The sequence below is a fragment of the Phyllopteryx taeniolatus genome, chromosome 16 (assembly GCF_024500385.1).
Source record: "Phyllopteryx taeniolatus isolate TA_2022b chromosome 16, UOR_Ptae_1.2, whole genome shotgun sequence".
NCBI classification, from domain to species: domain Eukaryota; kingdom Metazoa; phylum Chordata; class Actinopteri; order Syngnathiformes; family Syngnathidae; genus Phyllopteryx; species Phyllopteryx taeniolatus.
The window spans coordinates 17,558,343-17,581,188 of record NC_084517.1 but is presented as its reverse complement, the minus strand read 5'-3'; the positions used below and the strand labels follow the sequence as shown (position 1 = coordinate 17,581,188).

At 40.0% G+C, this 22,846-nt stretch overlaps 1 protein-coding gene across 4 annotated transcripts; it reads left to right on the top strand.

Moving 5' to 3' along the window:
* Positions 1-5,559: 5,559 nt before the first annotated feature.
* On the top strand, positions 5,560-22,675 carry unkl (unk like zinc finger). Of its 4 annotated transcripts, XM_061750373.1 has the most exons (15): positions 5,560-5,691; positions 7,642-7,851; positions 8,730-8,906; positions 9,375-9,508; positions 9,605-9,740; positions 11,120-11,237; positions 11,329-11,413; positions 11,798-11,964; positions 12,386-12,563; positions 12,631-12,720; positions 13,746-13,967; positions 14,629-14,819; positions 15,880-16,137; positions 16,223-16,379; positions 17,674-22,675. In XM_061750373.1, the coding sequence occupies exons 1-14, from the start codon at positions 5,627-5,629 to the stop codon at positions 16,376-16,378; spliced, it is 2,187 nt and encodes a 728-aa protein (XP_061606357.1). In that variant the 5' UTR covers positions 5,560-5,626; the 3' UTR covers position 16,379; positions 17,674-22,675. The 4 variants fall into 4 exon arrangements, with proteins under 4 accessions (XP_061606357.1, XP_061606359.1, XP_061606358.1 ...); XM_061750375.1 differs by having other exon boundaries at positions 9,623-9,740; positions 16,223-22,675; XM_061750374.1 differs by having other exon boundaries at positions 11,810-11,964; positions 16,223-22,675.
* Positions 22,676-22,846: the final 171 nt, after the last annotated feature.

Sequence of the window (22,846 nt, the reverse complement as noted above, 5' to 3'; positions counted from 1 at the left end):
ACGGTATAGAAATTTGATAGATGGATGAATTTTCTTAAGCCCCACTTACACAGAACGGGGGGAAGACCTGAAGTTAGCAATTTCCCACCTACAGACTCGGTCAAAGAGCCCTAACAGAGGTGTGACGAGAACTCTCAGACCTCCGCCACGGCCAAAGCTGTTCATCTTTTTTGGCTTAGGCCCCTCGGGTGCAGCCACAGTGAATCTTGCTTTTTCCCTGGATGATTTACTTGGCTTAAGACCCTTTAACATAGAATGGGAGGGGCAATGTTGACCTAACAATTTCCTGTCTCGAGAGGCAGTAGTAGCAGCAGCTCCACAACAGAGAGACCTCCGCCAAGGCCAAAACTACTCATGTTTTGGGGTTTTGCCCCCTTGGGTGTGCTTAGAATTAGGCTTTTCCTTGCACGATTTGCTTGGTCACAGCCACTTTTGTACTGTGTGTAAAACGGAATGGGGGTTGGACGATGTCGACCCAGCAATTTACCGCCTACAGAGGTAATATCAGAGCCGTAACAGAGGCGGGACAACGCCTGCGTGACACCCTCTACTTACTTCTCCCGCCCGTAGCGTTGCAAGCAATTTACGCTGTCAGTCAAGTATTTGTTATGTCACATCAGATCCAAATCCCAAAATGTCCGGCCTTCTGTTTCGGCTCTGATGTGGCAATTTCGCGGGGGGTTTCGCTTTACGCCGGATGCCCTCCCTGACGCAACTGCTTCATTTATCCGGGTTTGGGGTTTTTTCCACCGTCTCTTGTGGATTCCTGTGGCTTTTTTCCCACCATGATACATTGAAATCTTTTGGCTCCACTCCAAATTTTTCCCTTGCCTAAATGTTGCGGGGGAAAAAAAATCAAGGTAATCGGTCAAGCAGCTTTTGCATAATCCTGCTTTTGATGTTGAACCACATGTTAGCATAGCTGGCTCTAATTGTTTAAGGGGGACTGTGTCCCATAAACAACACAATTATACATGTTAGATGTATCTTTTAAGTGCTTAAAATCCAACTAGCAGCATTACATATACATTACTGCAGTGCGGGGGTGGGTAAAGTATGGCCTGCGGACTACAAACTACAAAACTTCTATAATACAGCCCACCAAGCATTTAGATAGCATTCAAGAATCCCACAACATTATTTTTTCATCCAAAATTGGTAAATTAAATTGTGTTTATTCTTTTGTAAAGTTAATTTATCACACTAAATAATTGGTTACTTTATTTTTTTTGTAAATAATGAAATCAATATGAGTAAAACAAATGTCACAAACAAAACATGTTTTGTTAAATGATTGGTTTCAAAATGAGAATAAATTATTATTAAAATAAAGTATTTCACATGCACATCCATTCATTAATTCATCTTCCGTTCCGCTTATCCTCACTAGGGTTGCGGGCGTGCTGGAGCCTATCCCAGCAATCTTTGGGCGAGAGGTGGAGTACACCCTGAACTGGTCGCCATCCTATCGCAGGGCACATAGAAACAAACAACCATTCGCGCATACATTCACACTTGAGGGCAATTTAGAGTCTTCAATCAACCTACCATGCATGTTTTTGGGATGTGGGAGGAAACAGGAGTGCCCGGAGAAAACCCACACAGGCACGGGGAGAACATGCAATTTCCACACAGGCTGGGCCGGGATTTGAACCCCGGCCCTCAGAACTGTGAGGCAGATGTGCTAACCAGTCGCCCACTGTGCCGGCTCACATGCACATTTTAAAATTATTTTTTTAATTTTACCTCTTCTATGAATGTCCTGGCCCATCTATCCGTTTTACAAACCAAATGCGGCCCTCAGGTTTGCCCACGCCTGACAGAATTTATAACTTAAAGACCATTTGTACACAAACTAAAATAATGCATGTCATGTGTAGAATGTTAGAAGGACAATAACCAATTGCAGTCGAGGGAATTATTGTATAATATGTCAATATGTAACAGGACGAAACGGCTTTATTATGAGTTGTGGCGTCAACTCTTTTGTTTTGAGTTTTGGAAATAAAGACAATCTTTTTTCACTTTTCCAGCATTATGATGTTGTATGATGTCATAAAACACAAATCACAGGACATTCCGACCGTTTATCGGGTACAATATTAAAAGAGAGCGCCACTGGACTGCAGACAGTACACATGTTTGTATGACAAGCATCCTCAGTTGAATGTTTGTGTAAAAACCACAAAACTGTTGTTGCAGCTGTAAGCGGTCCCAGAAGCCCTGGGAAAGCAACATAGAGGGTTATTGTTTTTACCCGTTTTCATTAAGAAGGTTGCATTGAAAAAAAAAAATGGATAAGTAATGTTTGCGTCATGTCTTCACAGGGCAGGAAAAGCATTCAGTTCTCAATACCCTGTTATGAATACATATTATAAGTGGATGTTACAAGCTGTGGTACCAGAGAAATGAAAAAAGAGTGACCAAATCGTCATATTCACTGGTAGTCACCACAGACTGACCCTCTGTATGTCTAAGACGGGTACGCACATACAAATCCATAACACTTCGACAAGCTGTGTGTGCCGCTGAGACTACTGGGGAAGGTTAAAAGTTGAGTCACTGGTCAGTGACATCACAGCGACGCAGCGTTATAACAACTTGAAATGACAAAGGAGAGAAATTACCACGAATGTTTAATTGAGGACTGTAATCCGGGTTAGAAGACCACAGCAGGCCTGGAAGGACACTAGACCAGGTTTCATGGCCTTCCTGCCTCCTTTTGGCCCACCCTGGCTATCCCCCTTCTGTGTTTAATTAAACAGTCGTTTATTTTTATTTATTTATCGAGGTAAGGCAAGTGAGAACAGATTCTCATTTGCAATGCCGACCTGGTAACAGATAGCAGAGTAAAACCAAAGAAAAGTGAAAGCAAATACTAATGCATAGACTAACTTTACAGTTTGCCATATTTACATAATACATTACATCATAGCGCATAGGGAATAAAAGATTCAGAATTGACTAAAAAAAGGTGCTGCAATCATGTACAGTATCCTTCGCTAACTTTTTAAACGATGGCATTGGGATGGACGAGGTGAGTTTTAATATTTGTCGTAGAATGTTCCAGTTGTTTCGGTCGCAGAAAATTGAAAAGAATCGGCCAAAAGTAGTGCGGACTTTGGCAACAAGAGGTTACTGGTAGTATGAATGGTGACTACAGAGATCAGGTGGGGTCTTACCAATAAGTGGTTTATAGATAAACAGAGAATTTGTCTGTGTGAGTGAATAGAGAGAGTCAATTAATGGTGGGTGTTAAACGGAGCTCCGGTGACAAAGCGGTTTTTGTGGTGTACTGTTTACATAAGTTTGCATACTGGGAGGAGTTGTGAATTGACAATTTTGGAAACATACGACTCAACGGGGACTGTGTCATTATTATTATTATTATTTTTATCGCTATGTTTTGGTTGTACTCTTCTAAAATGCCTGATCGTTTAGTTTGAATCCCATCAAAAATAAAATAAATGGATGTTGCCTGATCACGACACATGTTCCAAATTCGGCCATGGTATGTAAACTTATGAGCACAACTGTACATACATACCTTTGGGGTTAGCGTCAGCAGTGTCCCGTACCCATCCCTCTTCATCTCCTCCAGTCTATGGGGTGGTCGCCCTGGCTCGCACTTCCCCCTTTTGGATGATTGAGGCCAATATGCTCATCCCCATTGTGCTGACACAGGAGCTTCAGACACGAGATGACTAACAAGATGACACCCCCCCCCCCCGTCCTTAAAAATAACTCATTCACTGCCAGCCTTCCCAGTTAACATGGATATTTGACTTCTAAAGCCGTCAATGGCAGTGAATGTGTTCAACCTTTGCAGATTACCATAACCTGGATGAATGAGAGTCTGTACAAACAATTAGACTGTAGACACACCTATAGGATTTAGTTGCTTGATGTGGAGCCACTCATAACGTCAAATCCTAATGTCAACTCCCAAACTGTCCCCTTTTTGCATTCGAAAGTCCCTCCAGGAGTTTTGGCACTGCCAAGATGTCATATGTTACTCGTCCTTTCTTCACAAGGTGTACCTGTCCTTCAAAGATAAGAACGCAACTCCTATGTAACGCTATAGTAGTCATATACAGTGTTATTCTGATATGATTCTGTGGTTTTTTTTTGGTTTTTTTTCATTTCTGTACTGTTCTTTCTTTTTTCTCTGTCACCTCACGAACCCTGTTCTGTCTGGCTGAATTTCCAATAAATATCACAATATAAACAACCACAGAGGGAGTATTTTCAAACTCCTCTCTCTAATCTAATTGGATGTTACTTGTCAGGCATCAAAACACTCAACATCAAGGTTTGCACTAAGAAATTGAAAGAGCACAAAGTGTTTTTTTTCTTAAATTACCTGCTCATTGTTTAAAAATAGATTTGAAGATGGAGTTGGTTTGTTATACATAAACAATACTTCCCACCCGAACCCCTAGCCATACTGAAAATTCATTTAGTTGAACAATATGACTATGAATGTGCTTGTATTTAGCAGTGGTGCGAAGAACAAAACTGCACTGCACCAGATTAACAGCTGAGGTGGTCACAATTTTAGAAATGTGAGCATAGCTGCTTTACAAGTTTGCTTGAAATTGTTGTTCAATAATTTACAAGCAGAAAACAAAAAAGGGGGAATAACAGAACAAAGATTTTATGTAAGAACAGTTTTGGACAATTTGCAATGTGTGTTTGTGAAGGGGGGCAGAACGTGCCAAAGCAATTACATGAGCCTAGTGCCAGTCTGATGCATAATTACAAGGCAGGGCACTCGGTGCACCTCAACAGCTGAATAATGGATTCAAAGTATAATTGCATTTGTAAATTTAAATCCCTTATGAGGGGATGAAAAGGGAAAAAAATCCTAAATACAGAAAGGAAAAGGAAAAAAAAGAGTCAAGGAAACTGTGTAATGATGACAATTTTATTTTATTATGAGGGTGAAAAAGTGACAACTACAAGTTGATGCTCTGATGATGTCTGAATACAACATTGTCTCATCTCTTAAATTTTATGAGAAACAAAAAGAAGAGAAACAAATAGGACTTTTATAAGAAGAAAGCTGTAATATTTGAGAATTAAGTTGTAATTTTATTATAAAAAAGTTGTAATATTACAATAATAAAACAAAATTTACACCCAAATTATGACTAAAGTCTACAAGAATCAAGTTGGAATGTTACTAGAAAAAAAGTTGCCATTTTTGTAAAAAAAAAAAAAATAGTCGTAATTTTATAAGAAAAAAATATTTTACAATAGGGCTGTAATATTACGAGAATAAAGATGGAATATTACAAAAACACAATCATAATTTAACACTTAAAAAACGTTATTTTATGCGGGAAAAGTCCTAATCTAAAAAATAATGAAGTTGTAGGCCTTTATTTAGCAGAGAAAATACGGTAATTTTATGTTTAAAAAAACTAAAAAGTTACATCAGGATACAGGGTTCTTTTTATAATACAAGAATAAAGTCGTTGTTCTTTTATCTTGTAAAATGGCTTTGAAAGTGACTGCATATTCGCTGCTCACCACTCGGTGGCGCTCTTCGGAGGGGGCCGTGCTTGCGCCGTGGCGGAGCGACAGATCAAGGCGCATGCGCACTGGATTGTTTTGACTGAAAATGCCGTCGGTTTCGAAAACGGCGGCCAATGCGTCTCCTCAAAACGAGAAACCGACCCACTATACGTGAGTACGGCAGCGCCGACGCGCCTCGCCCGCGCCGAGTGTGTGACTCGCAGGACGTGTGCGTCCTTCTCGCTTTGTTGCAACTCTTTGCGTGTGTGTTTAAAAATGGTGCTTTGCCAGGGCTTTGTGACTGTCCCCGAAAAAAACAAAACAACGGCCACTCTACGGGCTCCAGACGACAGCCTTTCATGTTCAACGACGTTGGGGGGTGGGGGGGTAGTTTCAAATAACGTCTCGCCGACTTGAAGAAACACCTCGACGACGTCAACTTTACGAGCTAAACGTGTTTTAACCACGAGCTGCTAGCTCGCTCCCCCGCGTCTGCTTGTCAAATAGCTCGGCCTTTATTTTGGCGTGGGCCCCCCCGTCTCCTCGCTACGTGCTTTTATTGACGTACGCTCAAGGAATTCTGACCAGGGTTGCGTCGGAATGGGCACGCACTGTGCTACGTGAATAGCGAGCACAAGAAATCTAAAACCAGTGTTTTCCCAACCCTAATTGAGCCAAGGCAACTCATTTTGACTTCAGAAAATCTCAAGAAGCACCACCAAACATTACGACGACAGATTCCTTTTCCATAAAACCGCTTTGAAACGTCATGAGTACATTAAAGCCTGAACAGCCTTAAACTTTTTAAACTTCAACCCATTCACCGCTAGCAGTTTTCAACCAACCTTTTTAGGGGACTTTAGAGAACCACGGAGTTTTGTGTTCTGAGACAAAATAAACACCAAACTTACTCTCTTCTTTCACCACACCAAAAAAAGTTTGTTTCTAGCTTTTTCTGTTCTGTAAACATGGATTGGTTTCAGCAAAAACGTTACTATGACTATGAAGCAAAGAAAACAAGCTTTTTTTGTGACAACAAACATGTCAAGCAGAACAGTGCCAGTGACTAATATTTTGAATTTTGTGACACCGTGACCACAGACTATAAAACAACAAAGAAAGCCTGAAAACAGGCTTTTGATGGCAAAATAATTTATTGACAGATATACAACTAAGAAACGTGTTGTGAGCGAGGCTGACTGCTCGATTTGAACAGCAATGGTTTCTACTACCTTCTGCAAAACTCCCACTGTGTAATATACATCCTCTATTCGACTGTGAGGTGCCTGAACTTGTCCAACTTTCAACATGTTGCTGTTTTTCTCCCTCATAATCGATGTGACAAGCCGAGGAGATAGACGTTAATCTCTAACCGATCTCAACCACCACCCCGGCCTGCCATCTACTGGCCTCTGTTTGTCATTACAGTTATGTACAAGCTTGAATTTCACAGACAAGCTGAGGGTGGGGGGGGGGGGTCTTCCATAGGTACCCGTTGAAACACGTATTTGACGAATATATTCGTCGGTGGCAGTAAACTGTTGGGTTCCGTTTGAGGAATTTAAATATCCACAGTAGTGGATGAGTAAAAGGTCTCCTTCCATCAGAATCCATTTTTTCTACTTTATTATGTGTAACATCGGTCAAAATTAGTTTGTAACACGGTTTAAGGTTGCCATCTATGCAGTTTGTCATTTGAATGCAATAGCCTTTGAACACCAAAACCACTCGCAAACGACAGGATTTCCTCGACTTTTGATGTTTTTCGTGGGGGGAAATGTGTATTATACACGAGATATTACGGTACTTTGTGCGAAATCCCAGCCTGTTGAATTGAACACAAAGGTGATATACTCACATAACTTATTCTGTTGTATGAATGGCAACAAATGCATACACAGGTTTAATTGCACCTTTTGACATGTAATGGAAGAGCATTTAAATGTTCTTACTGTCACTTTACATCGCTGGCCTAGATAGATGAACGAAGAATTTAGAATTTTCCCCACGGCAGCCGCGTTAGGAATCACTGCTGTAGACTCTGTTTAACCTTTTTCTTGTTTTTTTTTGCATCAATTCGTTACTATAACATTACCTGACTTGTCGTTTCCACCCATTCAGCTACTTGAAGGAGTTCAGGACCGAGCAGTGCCCGCTGTTCCTGCAGCACAAGTGCACGCAGCACAGACCATTTACGTGCTTCCACTGGCATTTTCTTAACCAGAGGCGGCGGAGACCCATCCGCCGGAGGGACGGCACCTTCAACTACAGCCCCGACGTCTACTGCACCAAATACGACGAGACCACAGGCATTTGCCCAGATGGAGACGAGTAAGTCGACAGTTGAGATGATTGTTTAAATGCCAGGGATCCTTTAGAGACGTCGTTACCTTTGCCTGAGAGCTTTGTTAATGTGGAACTGCCTGTCCAAAATTAGTAGGAAATCCACGCAAGTCTTTGTACATGAGGCCCCAGGTCTGTTAAATTGAGGTTCCACTGTACTGAGTTGAGGTTGAACACGTATTCATATCAGGATAATGTCGTAATTTTACTAGAATAAAGTTTCAATATGAATAAAGATTAATAGAAAAATAACGTCGCAATATTGCCGGAAAAGTAATTTTGCGAGAAAAAAAGTAACATAGCAAGCCGTAATATAATGTCATGATAAAGTTAGGATATTAGGAGGAAAGGCAGGGAAAAAGTTACTTGACAAAAAGATGCAATTTTATATAGAACAAAGTCGGAATAAAAAAAAAAGTAATAACAAAATGTAAAATATGAGAATAAAGTTATAATGGTACATAATTAAAGTAAGTAGTAATACGACAAAAAGTGTTAATTTTTAGGAATCAGTGAGACATTACGTCTTAATTTTGCTCCCTTTATATCACAATATTGCTTCTTAGCTCATTCATCCATTCATGTGTACACCACTATCATGGTTTTAAACTCCATTTTACATTCTATTTCTTAGGGGCAAAAAAAACTATGCCGCCCCTCACAATGGCAGTTGTTTTTATATGACCTTACCTGTTGGCATAGCAACTGTTACTACTTGAGATAGACAGTTTATTGGTGCGCCATGCAAGAAGAAGATAGTAATGCAATATATTTGTCATGTGGGCTCATAGTTACAAAACTACTTAAAAAAAAAACTGTTATAATATTTTTTTCTGAAATAACAGTTTTCTGCCCTCCTCTGTCAGTTGTCCTTATTTACACCGGACCACGGGAGACACTGAACGCAAGTACCACCTCCGCTATTACAAGACGGGCACGTGCATCCATGAGACAGACGCCCGGGGGCACTGCGTGAAGAACGGCCTCCACTGCGCGTTTGCCCACGGCCCGCACGATCTCAGACCTTCTGTATATGATATCAGGTGACCGCAAAAGCAAAACTTTTGACGACCTGTGTACAGTTTTTTCTTATACAAACATACTTCTAGTTTCAGGCTAGAAACAAAAATTCATCCAGTGTAGTTACTTGGATTTTTTTAACACAAGTTTCACAATAGAAACAAAATGTCAGCCAGTGTAGCTACTCAGATTTATTTAACAATTCTTTAAAAAAAATATATATATTTTTAGTTTTTCATTATTCTTTTCGACTTTTTAAAATGTTTTTTTGACTTAAAACATTATTTAGACGCTATTTTTTTGTATTATTATTATTTTTTTTACTTATTTTTAGACTTTTGTTAAACTTGCCTTTTTTCTATTTTACGTATTCATTTCAAATTTTAAATAATTGTTTTCACTTGTTTTGTGTTTTCACTTTTTAAAATTATATTTGAAACGTAACCAAATCAGGCGTAATCATGTAAAAAAATAATGAAATGTGCCAATAGAGAAATCCAAGCACAAGAGGCGCTCCAGAATGGCCAGCTGGGCTCCGGCGAAGGGATTCCCGACCAGCAGCCCGGCGTGTTAGCCAGCCAAGCCATGATTGACAAGACTCTGACGGAGGACCCCAGGTGGCAAGGTGAAAGCCGCCAGTCCATTTCAAGTACTGTTAACTTTGAAATGCTCATTAGTGAAAAGGGAAGATGAGAGTTGTCGTGTCTTTTTTTTCACGCAGACACCAACTTTGTTTTAGCGAACTACAAAACGGAGCAGTGCACCAAGCCGCCCAGACTGTGCAGACAGGGCTACGCTTGTCCACACTACCACAACAGTCGAGACCGCAGACGCAATCCGCGCAAGTACAAGTACAGGTGAGCCATGACTAAAAGAATAAAAAAACAATGGAGGGTCCAAATTATGTATTTCAGTAACTCAATTTAAAAAAGTGAATTACATATTTTACACATGGGAAAATATGTTTAGAGGGTCAGTTCATAACTAATTTCTATATTAAAATTTATTTTGATGGCCGTTCATTTGCTATAGTTGTTGTTCTCATTTGGGAGGGCTGGACCTTATCCCAGCTGACTTTGTGTGAGAGGCGGAGTATACCCAGGACTGGTCACCAGCCAACTGCAGGGCGCTTATTGTCGCGCTGTCAGGCGACATCCTCGCATCTCCGAAATCACTACCTTTCAGGGGAAAAAAAATAACAAAACAATTACTTGCTGGAGTTAACAAAACACCACATAATTCAAATTAATATTATACCTTATATTGATTGCCACCATGGACTGTTGTGCACCAACATAACCACAATCTCCCCAAAATAATGTTCAAATTAGTTTTTATTATTTACGCTGTCATTGATTAGAACGGAAGGGACATGTCGACTGGCAGTGGCCGTCAAAGGTTTTACACAATTGTAAGGCTTTCATAGTAAACAAAGTGTAAACGACTGTGGTTGCACCACTCTTTATTTCAAAGATCTAAGAGCTGTGAATGATGCAATTTAAAAAAAAAAAAAAAAAAAAAAAGAGTCATGGTGATGTAATAGGCAGAAATTAATCTGCACGTAAACTTATCGCCACAGCTCACAGGATTCCTTCAGCAATGAAGGAATGCACCTGGAGATTTTGAACAAAAAAGGCCTACTCAAATCTATCTAACCAAACTAATCGTTATAGTCTTAAAAACAGACTTTTACAGTAATCTTGAGGCAGCATAATGCCACAAGGCTCCCGTGGAGTCAAGAAGGGGTGGAGTTATGTGACACTTCTCCACAGTTGGAAATGTCCAAGAAAGTTAATAGATGTGCTCTCAAGCTATTTTCACTTTAGATTGGTTAATTACTTGTTAAAAAAAAATATAAAAAAAACACGTGGGGACTGACCCACATTAAAAACACATTAAATTTACCAGATTTGGACACAGCGACGATACAGACGGAACCATTATTGACACCTCTGGACATTTTTGAGTCATCAATGAACCTAAAATGCATGTTTTCGAACCCGGGTCCTCTCAACTGTGAAGCAGATGTGCTAACCATCGTGCTGCCTCATTTTGATTGTATGTTATGTTCTCTAGCAGTAAGCGTTATTGATCAAAATTATTTAAAAAAAGATGAAATGTCACTGTTTGATGAATTAATGAGTTTCATTTGTGACTTAAGACTACTGAAACAAATTCATTGCGATGCACCTGGCTGTTACAGGCAAATGTTTTCCATTGTAATATCACACAACAGGTCGACTCCATGCCCCAGTGTGAAACACGGCGACGAATGGGGCGAGCCCTCCAAGTGCGACAGCGGCGATGCTTGCCAGTATTGTCACTCGCGCATGGAGCAGCAGTTTCACCCAGAGGTGGCTATCAAGTTTATCCTTTACCAACGCAACTATCAAGCCAAACGTTAGTATCTAACTGTGCTTCCTTCTTTTCCCCCCCACTCCCAAGATCTACAAATCCACCAAGTGCAACGACATGCGGCAAACCGGGTACTGTCCCCGGGGGCCCTTCTGTGCCTTTGCACACGTAGAAAGTGAGTCATTCAAGGCACAGTTACAAACAAGTAATAAAAGCAGACAAATTTAAACAAACTGTGGTAACAGTTATAATAAACAGTTACTGGAATAGCACTCAGTAGAGCGCAAACCTCAGCAAAGGCCAACTTGTTAACAACAAAAAAACAACGGTCACACGCCCTTTTTGTTAGTGTCCTTGTTCGTCTGTAGGCGACTTCCTGTTTCATAGAGGATGAGGCATTAATGATAAGATTAATTAGTTTTGGTGTGAATGTGGGTGTGAATACTTGTTTAATATGTTAGGCGAACTCACCCACAACCCTAATGAGGACAAGCTCTATTGAAACGGGATGGATGACTACAGCGCACACGCTAAAATGTTAGCTGACTCATTCCGTCAGGTCTCCCCTCAGGAATCCCCTCTGGCGAGGACACCATGAGCTCGTTGCTAACGGCGATGCATTCCAGCTCGCATTGCCAGCCAGGCTCGCAGCAGTATTGCGAGTGTCCGGTGGGCGAGTGGACGACGGCCGTCGGCTCCAGCACCAGCAACGGCCAAGTGGCGAGTGTAAGTATATATTGGTTATACATGGGCCAGTGATTTAAAAGTACTAACTGTTTTGCATTTGTGCATAACAATACAGCTGATGAACATCAACCATGTCACACTTTTTTTCCCCCATTGATTTATTGATTGGTCAGAATTACTTAATTGGTCTGAAAATTCGTTCATCTATCTATGACAGCGATGTATAGTGACAGCCAGATACAGCTAGATGACAGAAGATAGAATTGACCCATGTGCCCATCATTTAAGTATATTTGACAATTTGCAATTTAAAGTATGTGCGTTGGCTCAGTAAAGGTTGGGAAGCACTGCATTAGGTTGTACAGGTGTACCTAATGAAGTGTCCGATGTGTACAATCATGAGATTAAATGCATGGGAAAATAAACACGTGCTCTGTGGCCCCAAACCTCCCGTTTTCAGACACAAAACAGCGTCTTTTGTGCGGTCAACCCCTTGGCGTCGAGCTTCACCTCCAGCATAACGTCCAGCTTGGCCTCCAGCATTGGCTCGGACAACTCCTCCCCGACCACCTTGTCCACCATGAACGCAAAAGCCACGCCGTTCTATCCCGGGAGCAACACGGTGGAGTCAGTCATAGGTACGACGGTGTCAAACATTTGCTGTTTCTCACTCAAAATCTTTTTAAACTTATTTCCCTTACTCAGGATCCGCTCTGGACCTCAACTTTAGCGACATTAACGTTGCATCGCTCGATAAGGAGCTAGAAGAACAAGACAACAATGTCGGACTGGAAAGTAAGGGCGAGGAAGATTGAAAATGTATGCAGACATGACATGCATGGGGGGAAAATTGTGGCCACCATATAGAAATCGTGTGTACAAAAAATGCTACATTGTCGGCACAAAATACTAATTTGTGGCCACAAAGTGGATGGATGGATGGAAGAGAGAGAGCTCGATCGCTCGATAGACTCGATTCATCTCAGGAAATTCACTTGCAGAAGTCTCCACAATGAAAACAACACATGGCACAGCAGGCATTACAAATGACTAATTTTAAAGATATGAAAAATATTATATCTGGACAAGTCTTTAAAAAAATAACAGACTAAAGTTACATGTATAATTCATCCATCCATTTTCTGAGCCGCTCCTCCTCACTAGGGTCGCGGGCGTGCTGGAGCCTATCCCAGCTATCATCGGGCAGGAGGCGGGGTACACCCTGAACTGGTTGCCAGCCAATCGCAGGGCACATACAAACAACAACCATTCGCACTCACAGTCACACCTAGGGGCAATTTAGTCTCTCCAATGAATCCATGTTTTTGGGATGTGGGAGAAAACCCACGCAGGCACGGGGAGAACATGCAAACTCCACACAGGTGGGGCCAGGGATTGAACCCCGGTCCTCAGAACTGTAAGGCTGACGCTCTAACCAGTCGTCCACCGTGCCGCCATGTATAATTCAAAAGTAGGAAAAAAGCAAGTAAACTTCTGCATGAAATTGGGTAATATAATCAACTCACCTTTATTTCACACAACAACTGCAGCACTGCAAACTACTGTACATAAAACAAAGAATCATAACAAACTCCCTTTACATTCCTATTTAGCATGCAGACGGTGCACTTTTATTCGCTAAGTTGCACATGTTGTGCGAAGCTGTTAGATGATGAGAGCAAGATTGAGGTCTTCAAAAACCAGTTTGCACTCACCGGGATCGTATATGTCTGCCATATTTTCTTTTCCCCATGTCATGTCTGGGCCCACCCCACCATGTATTTGGACTACAAAGTCACCTCTTTATCAAACCTCCCAAGGTCAAAGGATGCTCGGCGGCTCGGCCCCGGTCAACATTCCAGGCTCGCTGGCGCGCTCGTCGTCCTTCAATTCCTCCTCGTCGCTGTCCACCTCGCCGCTGAGCTCGCTGTCGCAGTCCCTGCTGTCCGCAGTGTCGCTTCACAACCACACCGCTAACATGTTGGCCAAGCAGGAGCACAGCCTGCTGGGAACGCCCACGTCTTCTTCCCAGAACTCCTTAGGTATTTGTCAGCTTCCAATTGAAATGCATGAAAATGCTCGAGTTAGTAGCTTTTGGGAGCAACTACTTTTTCACATAAGGCCCGCACAATTTGTATGGATCTTTTTTTCCCTTGAATAAAATCATCCTTTAGAAACTGCATGTTCTATTTTCTTAAAATCATCCTTTAGAAACTGCATGTTCTATTTTCTTGGGTTGTCTTTGTGAGACAATAAAATTGGCTTGACGAATGAAACAATTGATAGAGGGAAAAATAAATCAAAAATGGCCAGCAAGTACTTGTTCATGGCACTCTACATTTACAAAGGAAAACATGACGAAACTTGATGACAGTTGATTATTATTGTAAAGAATGAAAATAAAACAAGTAATGGTACTGGAATTTCCCTCGGAATTAGTAAAGCATCTAGTAAACAATTATCCTGTCTTCTAAACACAGCTTAGAAGATTTATTTATTTGAACTGTCAGTCTGTGTTTTATTATTCTGGCATTGATTGCTGTCAGTGCCAACATAAAAAATTTGTATTGAAATCCGTGGCGCTATCAACTGATTCTCATGGATATCAACTTAAGTATTTTCATATTTTTAGCCATTACGATTGTAGTAGTGATTGAAATATACAGTTCATAAGTGTTTGTTTCCATATTCGACCCGGCCCAGGCTTGAACGGCGCCAGCAGCATTTGGGACTTTGTGAGCGGCAGCTTCTCGCAGAGTCCGTCGCCTGTCTTCAGCAGCCTGACGTCTGCGGCGGGCGGCGGCAGTGGTGATGTATCGCGTCTCTTTCGGGAACTGGACGAGGCCAAGAGGAAGATCAAACAGTGCGAGGAGGCCTGGCACCAGGTCAAACAGGTACGCCTTCAAAATGGGATGAAATACTGTTATATGACCCTTTTAACAGTCAACGTCCTGGTACAGGGAAAGTTCAGTGTGGGGGGTTGGGATCATTGCGGTGAGCTGCTAAATTCATTGAAAACCTAAGGATTTACCCGATCCACAACAGTACTAGACACAACTGGTACCATCGCTGAACTAATTGCAGTTCACTCAAAAGACACAAACACTGGATCAAATGTATATTGTAATCTGCGAATTTCTCCCATTTCTTTGTGAAAGCGCCTGTCTCAGGTAAAAGGTTTCTTTCCATTTAGTGAATGTCCTTGACAGTGCCCATCCTTTAGTTCAGTGTTTGAGGATCTAGTTTGTACTTCTTTTTTTCCCCGTAATTGTTTACTTGCATGCACCAAGCAATATTTTACATAGATACCAATTATTTTTAGTGATGACATTCTTTCTTATCAAAAAAATTGTAGACACGTTTTGGTATGCGGCACAGTGGTCGACTGGTTAGAGCGTCAGCCTCACAGTTCTGAGGACCCGGGTTCAATCCCCGGTCCCGCCTGTGTGGAGTTTGTTCTCCCCGTGCCTGGTTTTCTCCGGGCACTCCGGTTTCCTCCCACATCCCAAAAACATGCATTAATTGGAGACTCTAAATTGCCCGTAGGCATGACTGTGAGTGCGAATGGTTGTTTGCTTCTATGTGCCCTGCGATTGGCTGGCAACCAGTTCAGGGTGTACCCCGCCTCTTGCCCGATGACAGCTGGGATAGGCTCCAGCACGCCCGCGACCCTAGTGAGGAGAAGCGGCTCAGAAGATGGATGGATGGATGGATGTTTTGGTATTTTATTTTTTGAAAGTAGGTGTTTATGTGCTGGTTGGACCATTGTGTAGTTGTTCACAAAACTGACTTGTCAGGCAGCTATCCCAGCCTCAATTGCCTCCTTTATACAGGCTTTCAAAGCCGCTGTTATGTGCCTACATTCGCTTATTGGAATTTTTACAGTAAAAATAACCAGCATCAAAAAAACTATCGAAAGTGTCGTCACGAGCTTTGGGAACAATTTGTCCACAGGCGTGCGAAACATGCCAGAAAGATGCCCACGAAGCCAAGGAACAAGCCAAGGCGGCGGAGGTAGAGCGGCAGTTGGCCGAGCAGAAACGGGATGAGACGGAGCGCAAGCTGAAGGACCTCCGGGGGAACTTTGACGCTCTGTGCCGGGCGCCCGGAGCACCGCTCCTGCGCAGCTACGGCGAGCTGGATCAGCTGCCCCTGTCCAAGCTGCACTCGCTCAAGAACCAGCTGCGCAACGACCTCGACCTCATAGATGGGGTAAGAAAAGAACACCTCACGCTTGCGCACACCAAAGTCCATTCGTAACCCGCGTATGTCACATGTGTCTCTTCTCCCCTAACAGGTCATATATTTACTTCAGTCAAAGAAATGCGTAGTTTGCCAAAAGCACGACCGAAGCATTGTGCTGCAGCCGTGCCAACATTACGTTCTATGCGAGAGCTGCGCGTCCAGCAAAGCCGAATGTCCCTACTGTCGAACAAAAATACTCAAGTGGTGATGTATGCTCACACACCAGAGGTTCTATGTAGAAAAAAAATAGATATCAAAAAAGAATCGATATCCAATTTTGTATATTTCATACAGCAATTCAATGTAGAATGAAATGATGCTTGACTCATAAGTATATATAACGTTGAATCATATACAGGGGTTTTGGATGTTTAGTTTTTGCTCATTTTACGTGGCAAACATCTTTAGTGAGCCAACAATTATCTTCAAAATACTCAATTAAGCTACAATACCTAAACTATACAGTATATGTATATGCATCTCAGTAAGTTAGAATATTATGGAAAACTTCTAATTTCAGTAGTTTAATTCAAAAAGTGAAACTCGTTTAGATTCACTACACACAGTGAAATATTAAATGAATAAAAATAAATATTTTTCGCAGTTTTGACTATTATGGCTTGCAGTAGGGCTGCACAATTCATCAAATTTTAATGGTGATCACGATTTTGGCTGCCACAATTAAAGGAGCCTGATGGCAATTTTATTTTATGTTTTTTATTTTACATTTAAGTAGAGCAAAGATTGGTCGGAAAGGGGTCGACATCTGCTTTCTACGTGTTTTGATTCAGGGCAAGAGACTTTAAACAAGAAGCCGTATGTTAAGAGTGCAGCAGAGTTGTCTGCCCTGCAGGTCGGTGACACAACTAACTAATCTGTTTAGTTGTAGAAAAATGGCAAAATACTGGACAAGGAACACGTGATCCCCTCATGCAATTATTTCTTCAAAGTAGCATTAAATACACTAATATATTTATTCAGTTAGCCCTTAGTAAAATTTAATTTCTTGGGTACATTTTTTTAAAATTATCCATCATTTATTCTTATTTAAAGATTCATTTTGTACTTTACATATTGTTTGCTGAAAAGTAATGCAATAAACATCGATTTTTCCCTAACATGAGGAATAATCGCGATTAATAATTGCAATTACAATATTGATCAAAATAATCGTGATTATTATTTTCGCTATAATCGTGCAGCCCTATCTCACAGCTAACAAAAACGTGAAATTCACCATCGCTGGAAATTAGAATATTACAATAGAAACAATCACAATGCTTTTTTTAATACAGAACTTATGAGTTGGCCTTCTGAAAATTATTTTCCCAGATGTGTTTAAATTAACCTATATAACATTTTCAATTCAACAACAGTCCTGGAATAAATGAACTTTTCTGCGGTATTCTAATTTATTAAGATGCACCTGTAATTTCACTTCAAATGACCTGTCAGCGTTTATGAACAAATGAACAAATCTAATGTGAGTTTTTTCCCCGACAGAATTGAATGTGTCCTGGATCTTCATCGTTATCAGACGCACTTAGTAATAATTCAACAAACATTTCATAAAGACACTGATGGAAACATTTTGTATTCAAGACGAGAAGCTTACGGCATTTCATTGACTGTTCTTCTCTAAATAATCTATCCCAATGCAGGAGAAGGCCAAAGTGACTGAAGTGAAGTCTCACTTAAAATGGGCAACAGTTAGACATCCACTTTTCATTTAGATAAAGAGGAACGTGTTTTTAAATGGTCAATTATCCACTTGTATTTTGGGAGAACATAATGTGAAATTTAACACTATGCAGAATGAATCTTTGATGTTACAAAAAAAAATAACAAAAAAAACAACACTATTTGTATTGCAGAATGATCATTTTTGTCAAGTGTTTCAGGTATTAGTACTGAATGTTCCTCTTTAAGTAAAACCCCCAAATATTCGTTGATATGAATGCAGCCAGTCAAGAAATTATTCTGACCAATTTTCTGAAGATTTCTTAATTAAAGCACTTTGTTGACGTGGGACTATTAAAAGGGTATAGATACAATTTCTTTAAGCTGCTTTGTAGGTAATTTTTTAATTTTTTTTTAACTAGTCATACTTTTTATAAACATACCTATAAGTATAAGCTAATGCTTTTTTTGTGTACTGTGAAACATAAATGGAATATTTCATGTTTCCTGTTGTTAAATCATGGCATGATTCTTCATATTAAGATTTAATAAGAAAATAAAAGTATTTAATAGTTTCTACTTTCATAGAATTCAAAATACACAAAATCAATTAAGTGCAAATTTAAGATGCATTTTAGGCATAACCAGCAGCTGTAATATGTATAAAGGTGCACACACGCTACACGTGTTTCAATCAATTTTGGTTTTTGTAAAGATTTATATGGAGGAGCATGTATTGTTTGTTATTTTTTTGTGTGTGTAGGAAACTAGCCTCCAGAACATATCGGCCTCCAGCTCTAAAGTGCCTTAAACTCAAATTGTAGGAGCGGAAAAGCTTTTTTTGTGAAATGTGTCAAACAAGTTGACGTAAACACCATGACCACATGCATATTCGACCCAGTTCCGTTAATATTATTTGATAGAACATTGCCAGTGCCTGCGTCCTTGTCGTTGGCCGCGTCGCTCTTTTGAGATTTGGTCTTTTCTTTCCTGGTTGTATGCAAACAAAGGGCACATGCATTTGTATAGAAAAAGCTCTCAAGACAATTCCCGAGGTTAACTTCATCGAGTCCGTCTGAAATGACCTTCTACTGTGTTAATTAATCGTCTCTCCCTCTTGTCTATCTCGCTTTAAAAATGAATATGAAGTCTGCAGGTGCAATTGATTTTGCTACCTGTTAAGTTTACATTCCCCAACGTGACAATATAGCAGCGCAATGGAAAGAATATTGCAAAAGATGTACTGTACGTTCACTGATCACTGAGTTAAAGAGGCGGACGGGGCTGCTATGATTCGGCAATGCACGACATTTAGAGTTGGCTCGTATCTGGACCGGCAGAGGTGTTGAAGCAGGTTACACATAACTATGCTTTTAATATTTTCAATGTTATAACTGATTTTTGAAATGTGAGACCCCACGCATGATGAGGAAAAAAATCGGTGTGTGCGTTCTGCTATGATAGTCTGTGGTGAACAGTTTGCCCTGGCAAACTCTCCTTGTCATTTTGATTGTGTGGGAATGACTTGTGAGACACGTAATACAAACACTTGACACAGCCCTGACCGCTTCCGACCAGATCAGGAAAGCACTTGAACACACCGCATGATAATTGCTCAGGTTAATCGTTTGAGAGACCTTGGATAATTGGCCCTTTTCATCACAGTAGTCGGCACGTGTGTACATTGCTCAAGACGAATAAGGCTAGCAACCTCTTAATCACAAATCCCTACAAATGAGACCACTTACCGTTTTGACACTAGAAACTGATGCTGCCTTCAAGAAAACTGGGAAGTCGGACATTTCGGAGTTCGAATGAACTCGCCTTCACCAAAATGCACAATTTTTTTTATTATGTGTCATTTAATGGTCCCCAGCTTAAGAAACACTTCTACAAATCTCTGCAAATGTCAAATAATCACAATGTCTCGTCACGCGTGAGCTATTTTTTTTAACAGGTCCGAGGGCTACTCGTTGCTAGGTGCTACTCATGGGCACTGGTTTGGTGATTTCACACTCTGTAGTCCCCTTTGTTATTCTGTGGGAAAAAAATTAAAAATCATCAAGCTTGGCCAAAAATATTCAGCATTTTGTCAGGACTGATGACGGTCAAATTATTTTACAAGACAAAAGACAAACGCAAGCTTGTTGTGGTCGTTGGACTTTTTTTTATTTTTATTTTTTTTATAAATAAACATTACGTCAGCACTTTGACTTTTAAACCCAATTTAAGCATTTAAGCTTGTCCTAAGCACTGATCAGTATCTTTCCGACTTCCCAGCAGCCTTGAACGCAGCGCTTAACCTTAAGAAAAAGTTGTTTTCGTTTTTTTTTTTTTTGTAAGCCAAGGCACAAGCGAGGTTTTCATTAGAATGAATGACAGCACAGCAAGCTACATCTACTCATTTTTATACAGTTTGTATTTTTACATGCGACACAAAAAGCAGTCCTAAAGCTTCCGCTGTTGCGTGATATGAAAATGAACAATAATTATTAAATTTGCTGTATTTTTGTCACTGTATTTCAATTGACACCTTTGATGTAGTTAAAAAGCTTATTAATGACTATGGGTAAAAGTATTTGTGTAGTTCCTTCACAATTAGTTTTTTCTTTTAAATCTAATTACATTTGTGCAATTGTGTTAGGATTTTTGTAACTGCCCTTGCAATGATGTCGCAGAACTGTACTGCAGTAAATTGTCAAAAGTTTGTGTTTACTATTTTTTTTTTAAACTGTTTAATTTGGTCGTCGTCATTTTGCCTGTAAAACAACAAAACTGATGTCTCATGCAAAATGTAGATTAACAAACCAAAGCGATGTTTCCAGTAGCTGTCCAAATATTCAAAAAGATTCTCTTTTTAAAACAGAACTCCACGCATCGCTGGGGAGCCTTTCGAGGCTTGGAATTCCGTTTTTGGGGGCTGTCGATATTTTACTTAGCGGCTAAATAACAGCACTATGCCGACGGGCTTTTGCTTCTAACTTCAATGCGCTTGAGCCTTTGTTTGTTGCAGTTTTACCAAAGACCTGTACATTTTGCTTTCATTTTTTTTCCTTTCAGTAACAAATGGAAGTTACTAAAATCCCCCAAAAATAATAATATAATCACCTACTACCTTAAATAGTTAATTAGCAGTAATAAATAAGTATAAGTGTTTTTCTCTCACTCGACAAAGACATGCAGACAAATCCTGTTTTTCCGGCCAATTTAAGAACAGTGAAGGAATTGAATGTGCTCTTGAAGTGGCCATATCAGCTTCACTTTTCTCAACTTTTCTTGACTCTCAATACATTACAATATGTATACAGTGGATAGTTATTCATTTATATACTGTTTATGATACTGTACAGTGCTTTGGATTCAGCATCTAGAAAGTGAGGCTATCTGGCAGATACAGACTTAATTATTATCCCAACAAAACAATCCAAAAAGTCCAGTTTGTAAGCACAGCAATTAGTATGACTTTTTGTGCCTTTTTATGATTGGATTTGCGTTCTCTCGAGAGATAAAATTGTCAAATTCTAAAAATCGAGTGCCTTCCACGTGTCAAGTGGACGACGATGTTCCGTAATCTTTTATTTGGGCCAATTTCGCTAAAAGGTTTATAAGTGGTTGATTGTAGACCCTTTCCCCGTTAACGTGAAAACCACTTTTACAAAACAGAGCACACTTCTCTGCTGCAACCAACAGAGGCGCTGCTGAGTCTTTCTCATTTTAAGAACAACAACATGACGTTGCGTATGGGAACATGCAAAGAGCGATTGGTACGGAACGATTTTTCAACACGCAATTTCATTTACGTTTGATTTCTTTAGCAAATGAAGGCGTAAAGTGAAGCTAACTCCAGGAAGTGGTCAGACGTCAGCGTGGAAAGGGTCTGTTTTTCCCTTCATGGTCTGTATCTGCCATTCCATTCAAGACATGAACTTCAAAACGGCAATCTTGAGCCATTTAGGACACAATTTAGATGAATCCGGCACCAAATGGGAAACAAAAAGTACCAAATACAAAGAATCTTGTAAATGAACTGTACACAGCATACTTTTGAATCTGTTTTGCATTCTAGTTGTGTTTGTTGTCTTTTTTTTATTTTATTTTTTAATACTATGAACATGCGAGCCTGAAGGTTTATGCAATCTTGTACACGTTTAATGACGTCGAGTGTGATGTTTGAATTGAAAATGACTTTACTCGTGCGATTGTTATGGAAAGTACAAAAAGAATCAATGTGGAACCGGCTGTTCCACGTACTGTAGAAATGTTGTTGTTATTATTAACTGTTTGAAGCCCTGAAATATTGAATGTATTGTTCTAAATTAGATATTCAATGAAGAGGTCACTGGAATATTAATACTACAGAGCACAGTTCATTCATTTTGATGTAGCATCTAGTTGTAAACTGCTATTCAATAAAAACAAATGTATTAGCACTAGGTTTTTTTTCCCCCCCAGGTTAATGCATTGATTGAATGAAAACTAGATTTAATGGGTTTATTCCTGTCAGTAGGGTTGAATATTTGAATATTTTTTTGTGACAATATGTAGGAATTCAAGATGATAATCACAAGAATTATACTGTCGGTATCTCGATTCTGTGTTGTGTGCACAAACATACCGTATAGGTGCAAGTCTTAAGAGTACTACCAGATTTTTTTTTCTATTATTATTTTGGTTTTATACATTAAAGATTGTGTACTGCATATTTTCTGTAGTGTATGACTAGTTAACACTTGTTAAATTGTTACACTACGGTGTTGTAATGGTTTACAGCGTTCACAAGATTATTTTTTATCATTCTTGACAATTAAACTAATTTTTCATCTGCCACGTGTGTTTTTCCATTTAATTGAAGTAATGATTATAGTCCCTCAAAGGGAAATTTAATACTGTCAATGCACTCGATTCATTTATTTGCCCATGTATTAAATACTTTGTTTCTCTCCAGAGATATAAATGCATATATCAAAAAAATTTACAAACTCACCCCAATTTCAAA